Consider the following 8,417-nt stretch of genomic DNA (forward strand, 5'->3'; position numbering starts at 1 on the left):
TTACACGAGATGGCTTAGGCTTGATTTTTATTTTGTTAATCCTTGTCAAGCTTGGGAAAAGTCGTGAGAAACAAGTATTAAATGAAAAATGAAACGTAAACCAACTTTAAATGATAAAAACTTTGTGAAAAAAAAATGCTGGAGATTTCTGATATAAACTTTTGTTCAGATTCAGTTATGTCAGTCCTCATCCAGCTGGCACAAAAAGGGTAAAGGTTGTGCTTACTAAGTGTTGAAATTTGAATTTGGGTTGCAAAATTGTTACAAAATGCTTGAATGTATCCGTTTTATTTCAACTGACTAAAAGTGCAAGGGAAATGTATGAGAATATTTTATTTCAAGGACCACAACTCTGGAATTATGTTTCTGTATATAGACATCAAGCAATCGGTTTCATTAAATGTTTTTAAGTAAAAAACAAGTCAATTTATTTTAAATAGTTATTCATAAAGTTTGTTTGTATAAATTTCATTCAGGCATTATAGGCACCCCCCCCCCTTACGTTGTAGTATAGTGATTTTTTTCTATCTTTGTTATTGAAGTCTTTGTATAATTATTATGTTATAGGGTCAGCTAATCACAAGGCTTGTTCCTTTCTTGCTGTCCCTCTCATATTCAATCCAATGTTTATTTCTATTAGTGTCGTAGTTTTTTTTCTCTATTTTGTGAATATGATATGATACTTTGTATATGTATGTTTTTGTATGGATTTTTATGAGGAAATAAATTGAAATTGAATTGAAATTGAATGTTTTGCAAGGTAAGTTTGATTTCGCCCTTTCCCCTTGACACAGCGTGAAAACGAGCATTTCTGCGCAAACAGATTTCTGCGAGCTTTAAAAAAATGGACATGCAGTGCTCACTCAAGTGTAACATTCTATCAAAACTTTTACTTTAATTGGATAGATGAGACCCAAACCCAAGATTATATGTGAAAAAAATACCCGCATGTTGTATATTTTTTAATTTCCAGGGCTTTTTCAAAGTGTAAACTTTTTTTTATACGCACTGTATATACTCTCTTTTACCTTTAAGCGTGATCATTATTGATAATTGGGAAACATGAAGTTGATGGTGCTGATCGTTCTAGGCGTTCTTTGGTCGGTAGTGATTGCTAAATCGACGATTGGTTTTGAGCTACTTGATAAGGAATTCCACGAAGGTAAAGATTGGGGAGAGAGGGATGAGGGGAGAGAGGGTGATGTATAGGTGAGTGAAAGAGAGGGAGAGGGGGGGGTGAGTGAGACATATAGAAAGATGGTAGAGAGAATAGGGGAGAAAAGAGATGGGGTCATAGGAAAGAAAGAGAGATTGGAGGAGGGAGACGGGGAGGGGATAAATGAAGAGAGACAGGGAGAGAGGAGAGAGAATAAGAGGGACAGGGAGGCAGAGATAGAAAGAGAGGGAGAGAGAGATGGGGGGGGGGGCAGCTGATACTTGGGGGAGAAAGATGGAGGGTTGTAACATTATATCATGTATATCATTATATCATTTGGGTAATGTTTCTGTTGTGATCTTTATATAAATACATTGTAAATAGTTTTTTTTCATAGTTATTCCATGTGTGAGTAAAATATGTGCAGGGGCCCCTGATTACAAGCTGTGCTTCTTTGGGGTCCCAAACCTGTCATTTTCAATTATTTATTATGTAATCATTCGTCTGTACCTTGTTTTTTTTTTTTTTTTTTTTTGGGGGGGATAAGTTCAATTCAATTCAATTTAGCTTTATGTCTGATGTGATACTTTTCGGTTTCCAAGTGATGTCTGCCTCATCATACAAGTACCCATGGTAGCACAACCTCAATCAATGGTCTTGTCAAGGGCATAGTGAGAAGAAAAGAAACCTGAAAACTAAATGACTAAAACGATAACTCAAACCTTCATATGGTCATTCCTTTGTTGTATAAAGAGTAGTATGTTAAATATTATGTCATCTGCACTTAGTCTTGCGACTAAATTTAATCATACCGATGACTACTAACTGATTTTTTTTTTCAGATGAAACCGACCTCAAAGAGGATGATTATCGCCTACTCATTGATAATGGTAAATATGTCTCAAACTTATTCGAAAAGAGGGAATTAAAAGAATAATGATTAAAAAAAAGCACCAATGACACACACGTATATGAGAAAAAAATAGTCTTATTCTTTTTCTTTCATATGAGAGAGATGGGACACAAAATTGGGTTTTAGCGCCTTTTTCTATGTAGTTTCTTGTAAATAAGCATAGCAACACTGGGTGAAGTAAAATGTTTTTTTTTTTGGCAGAGTTCCTACATTTTTGTTTTTGTGCAATATGGGGTGACTTGAGAAATTGTATGAAGGTAAAAGGGAGTAGAGGAAAGTTGAATACATGTATTACAATTGAAAATTCTAGATCACAATTTTGATAATTTTCTTACCAAAATGAAAGAATCATTTGTAAATAAATCATTACAAGTCAAATGCAATGTACGAGATTAGTGACTGGTGCTTTGTAATTCAAAAACTTAATTTTGAATGTGTTTTGGTAAGACTGGGCAAGAATTTATGGTGAAAGTTTTATTTGCCTTTACCCTCGATAATGAAATCCTTGCTCTGTTCCTGCATGGAATCTATTGGGGTGAAGATCCCGACAACATGTATAGGTGTCGTGGTGTACCGGTTCTGACACTTGCCTTTCGATCAGAGGGTCTTGTGTTCGAATCGCACCCGGTGCTAGCATCCTTTGGCAAGGTGTTGATCTGCCTTTGCCACTCTCCATTCAGGTGCTAATTGGGTACCCGGTAGGATGCGAAAGTTATTGTATATTTGAATTTGCCAGCGCCTTTCGAGGCTGCGATGAATGCAAGGAATGCTCCCCAGTGAGTGGAAATTGTGCACTTTCGTGTGGGATTTAAATGAATCCAATGACCGGGGTAATAATATGCTGGAAAGCGCTATGAGCAGTATATGGGAAAAGCGCTATACAAAAACTGGCTATTATTATTATTATTATTATTGTTGTTGTTGTCGTTATTATTATTATAATTATCGTCACCACTGCCATCTCCATCCTCACCACCACAAGGACAATCATAACTATCACAACCAGCATGACCAGCACCATCATCATCAATACCACCTCAACAATCATCGTTACCAACACCAACACCACAGCAATTTTCATCCTCTCCACCACAAGGATAATCATAACTATCACAACCAGCACCACCATGCACCGTCACAACCACCACCATCACCACCACCACCATCATCATCATCATCACTACCACCTCAACCATCATCGTTACCAACTCCACCAACACCAGCGTCACCACTGCCATCTCCATCCTCACCACCACAAGGACAATCATAACTATCACAACCAGCATGACCAGCACCATCATCATCAATACCACCTCAACAATCATCGTTACCAACACCAACACCACAGCAATTTTCATCCTCTCCACCACAAGGATAATCATAACTATCACAACCAGCACCACCATGCACCGTCACAACCACCACCATCACCACCACCACCATCATCATCATCATCACTACCACCTCAACCATCATCGTTACCAACTCCACCAACACCAGCGTCACCACTGCCATGTCCATCCACACCACCACAAGGATAATCATAACTATCACAACCAGCACCACCATGCACCGTCACAACCACCACCATCACCACCACCATCATCATCATCATCATCATCATCATCGTCATCATCATCATCATCATCATTACCACATCAACCATCATCGTTACCAACACCATCGTCACCACTGCCATCTTCATCATCACCATCACCACCACTGCGCCCTAAGGATAATCAGAACCATCAGAACCAACACCATCATGCACCGTCACCATCATGATCACCATCCCTACCACCGCAACCATTCGTAACCATCACAGCCGCCACCATCTCTCCGTCACTATCATCATTACTACCACCTCAACCATCATCGTTACCAACACCATCGTCACCACTGCCATCTTTACCCTCACCACCACCACCACTGCACCACAAGGATAATCAGAACCAGCAGAACCAGCACCATCATGCACCGTCACCATCACCATCATGATCACCATCACTACCACCGCAACCATGATAATCATCATTCTTCACCAACACAGCCGTCATCATCACCATCGTTCTCATTATATGAAGGTTTTATTTCAGTTTATCAAGCTTATTAGGGACATTTTGCAACTGTTACTTGGACGGGCTCTAGAACACAGCAAATGCATTTAAAATACCCGTCAAACGACAGCGAACAGCTGCGAGGTCTTTGTCAAAAATTGGTGAACCGCGGGACAGCAGTTTCGTCGTAAGTTTCGGAGCTGACGAAGTTTGTCCATCAGGGTCCAGAACGAAACTGCTGTTTTGATTCAATCGCAAATTTTCGACAAAGACTTCTTGGTTACTCTTTGTCAAGAAGAGCATCTGACAATACGTTTACTCGGTCCTTCAATCCTCCCTACATCGCCGTGAGGAAACCTTTGGAATAAGTATAGGCTTGTGTCGAAACAGAAAAATCAAAGAATAAGAACACAGAAAGTTTGAGAAAAATCGGACAAATAATGAGAAAGTTATGAGCATTTGAATATTGCAATCACTAATGCTATGTGGATCCTCCCATTGGCAATGCGACAAGGATGTGTGATGTCACATGTGAACAACTTTCCCTTTGATGGACTATAAAATACCCTCAAAATGTATCTTTCCGCTTTTTCTTGTGGTGATACAAACTCTTTATCCATGATGTATTCTTTAAAAATCTGTATTACATGCCCTCCTATAGAAAGAACACATAATCTACTGGTGATAAAAGAGGCAATTTAGGTGAAATATATACTAAAGTAATGGGAAGAGTTGTTCACAAGTGACATCACACATCTTTGTCGCATTGCAAATTTGAGGATCTCCATAGCATTAGTGATCGTAATATTCAAATTCTCATAACTTTCTCATTATTTGTCCGATTTTTCTCAAACTTTCGTTGATTTGTTTCTTTGATTTTTCTGTTTTCACACAACCTATCTTGTTTCAAATGTTTCATTCTCCTTTAACGACAGACCCAGACTGAGAAGACCATTTTCTGTTCGAGGAAGACATCGACATCCTGCTTACCAATTGGTTCACGAAGGCTGGTAACAGTTTACATAAGTGGGGCCATAAAGCTAAGAAGTGGACTCACAAAGCGGTGCATGACTCTAAACACTGGACAAAAACAGCAGTACACGACACTAAACACTGGACACAAAACGCGGAACATGACACCAAACACTGGACGAATAAGGCAGTACACGACACCAAGAAATGGACAAAGAAAGCAGCTCATGACGTTGGCAGTGCCGTTAAGAAGGGATGTAAGGTCGTGAACAAGATCCCCTTCAAAGGTCTCGGTGAGTAGCCTATTCTCCGTTTAATTAATTAGTTTTATCTATCTATCTATCTATCTACATCTATCTATCTATCTGTCTATCTGTCTATCTAGTCTTTATCTATCTATCTACATCTATATCTATATATCTATTTATCTATCTATCTATCTATACCTATCTATCTATCTATCTATCTATCTATCTATCTATCTATCTATCTATCTATCTATCTATCTATCTATCTATCTATCTATCTATCTATCTATCTATCTATCTATCTATCTATATATATATATACAGTATATATCTATCTATTTCCGTCTCACTCTCAACCCACTCACACACTCACCCGTCCCCCTCCCTCTCTCTATCTCTTTCTCGCTGACTGTCTGTTTCTGATTCCTAATTCCACCCCCCTTGTCCATCACCCGCGTCCCAATTTCGACGGCTTGTGCATGCCATATTGTCGGGTTATCGCAATCGGGTCGGCAATCGCGTATAAAAGGGCCACCTAAATTCCCGAAACGACCATTTAAGACTTTTGCTATAATTTTGACAAAACATTGGGTAAACTGGACCCGACCTTTTATGGAATTTAAGGGGCCCTTAATAGTTCTCGAATCGTCGTGTTTCGCGATTGCCCGACCCCCGACCCGACGCGACAGCCCGATGTGATGACACAAGCCCCCAATTTCTGGGTACGCTATCAGAAAGACTTGTGAGATAGTAACAAATGCACAAATTCTATTACAATTCAACCATCAGCCAACCAGAAAGAAGGATTCCAATAGCTTTTAACAGTATAACAAATTTGATAATTATAACAAGTTTTTGTGAAACGGCCTCATATTGTCTATTTCCCCTTTTCCCAGTTCTTCAGCTAAAAGAGTCCCTCAAGGATCGTGGTCTATCTGAGGAGGATGTGAGTGAAGATCAGGTAGCTGCGGTAGCATCTGGGATCTACAAGGGAATCAAATTCGCATGCCATGCAATCGATCACTAAAAACTTTTCGACGGGTACACTAAGACCCGGATTGAAAAGGAAAAGGATTCTTTGTAGAATTAGCCCCCCCCCCCCCCCCCAAAAAAAAAAAAAAAAAAAAGCAGAAAAGCAGAAAAGCAGAGGAAGGTTCTATTTATAGGGGTATAGTTAGGCCTATTATATTTTGCTACACTCTAGAGCAAATTATGATTTTAAGAGAAAGTATGAAGTGTTACACTCCCAAGGTTTAAAATAATGATCGGGAGTTCAATAAAATTTATCGTGGGATCTATATAGATCTTAATTCAATAAAGCGTGACTTTAATGTGATGATAGCTTAGTCGAGTACATTATTCTACGGATATTTAACCATTTTTGAATAAAATATATATAATTTGGGAAAAAGGATAACGCAAATGAAAAAGCCTAGTTTCTTTAATATCGTCAAATGTGTTATTAGAGTATAATTTGAGGGAAATGAGAGTGTAAAATTGACAGGACCATAACTGGAAACGATGGTTGCTGTGAAGCAATCGCTTTGGTCGGCTGGTGACTGTCTTTGTCTCACATTTTTATTAGGGAGGTTTTGAACCGAGACGCAGAACGAATTCTTCAAGAATACAATGAAAGTGTTGAAAATGCCCAGAGAATGACAATGAACGGCTGGGAGGTCTTTGTCGAAAATTGGTGAACCGGAACAGTAGTTTCGTTCTTTGTTTCGGAGCTGACTAGAAATTGCAAATAATGTTGTTTGCCCACCCAGAAGGAAAAACCAGTAAGACCAGTAAGAATTTTTACTGGTTTCCAGTAGAATTTTACTGGTTTCCAGTATATTTTTACTGGGCCAGTTGATTTTTAACTGGACCAGTAAAAATCAACTGGAGACCAGTTCAAACAATTGCATTCCAGTTAAAGCAAAGTAATAATACCAGTTAAATTGTTTTTCATCAAACTGGTGTTACTGGTCCAATAAATAATGACTTTATTTCAAGTCAGATCATTTGACGAATTATGGAAAATGAATCTTGCAATTCAGAGAAAGTTATTATCGTTATCATTGTTATCATCATTATTATTATAATTATCATAATTATTATTATTATGATCATTGTTGTTATCATTCTTATTACTGTTATCATTGTTATCGATATTGTAATTATTATTATTAATATTATCATAATTATCAAGTATTAACATTATCATTAAAATAATTATTTCCTTTAATTATGATAAAGATCAAAGCAAGATATATTCCTCTGATATAGTCAACTGGTCTAAAGTAATTCATTGTTTGAAATTGAACTGGTCAAGACCAGTAATACCAGTAATTCTGATGATGCTGATCACGTGGTTTACCTCATTTGCATATTTCCTATTTTAAAAAGAAAAATCAGGATTTAGAAAGGAATATCCTTGCAATGGCACTCATTGCTGTTTAAAAACTTTCCAAATAAGTGTGTGAACTAATTCACAATGGAAATGTGTAATTTCATATATCACATTTAAAATAACAGCAGAAAGATTAATTTACTAACCATCTTTTCCATCACATTTCACTGACCATGGTATGTAACAAACCAAATGAAAGTAATAAATTGATCCAGTAAGACCAGTACGAGGACCAGTTTGACCAGTTCGAGGACCAGATCGACCAGTTTGAAGACCAGTAGAAAATACCAGTAAAAGACAAGCTGTGAAGACCAGTGAGACCAGTAACAAGCACCAGAAACAAAACCAGTATAAAATTCCAGTAATTCAAGACCAGTTTAATTTTTAACTGGACCAGTAAAATTTTAACTGGACCAGTATGACCAGTTAGACCAGTAAACCGATGTTCCAATTTCCAGAGTTACCAGTTAAAATTCTACTGGTCTAACTGGTCCAGTGGAACTGGTTTAACCTTCTGGGCAGAGTATATTTTTATATTTTTTTCTCTTCTTGAAATTGCAATTAGCCAAAGTACTTTCTCCTGCTGCCCGCCTTCTTTCTACTTAGTGATACACTGCACTCCTCTGTCCCTCCTTTCTTCTCCCCTCACCCCCCTCTCTCTCTCTAATCATTGTGT

The 8,417-nt window shown here is 38.0% G+C and overlaps 1 protein-coding gene across 1 annotated transcript; it reads left to right on the forward strand.

Annotated features, from left to right (window-relative positions):
- The first annotated feature begins 1,062 nt into the window (after nucleotides 1-1,062).
- LOC129273936 (uncharacterized) lies at nucleotides 1,063-6,417 on the forward strand. The gene is made up of 3 exons (XM_064108914.1): nucleotides 1,063-1,162; nucleotides 5,077-5,391; nucleotides 6,243-6,417. Exons 1-3 carry the CDS (start codon nucleotides 1,063-1,065, stop codon nucleotides 6,371-6,373), a joined length of 546 nt encoding a protein of 181 aa, XP_063964984.1. The 3' UTR covers nucleotides 6,374-6,417.
- Nucleotides 6,418-8,417: the final 2,000 nt, after the last annotated feature.

The sequence above is a fragment of the Lytechinus pictus genome, chromosome 13, assembly GCF_037042905.1.
Source record: "Lytechinus pictus isolate F3 Inbred chromosome 13, Lp3.0, whole genome shotgun sequence".
In the NCBI taxonomy this organism is placed as follows: Eukaryota; Metazoa; Echinodermata; class Echinoidea; order Temnopleuroida; family Toxopneustidae; genus Lytechinus; species Lytechinus pictus.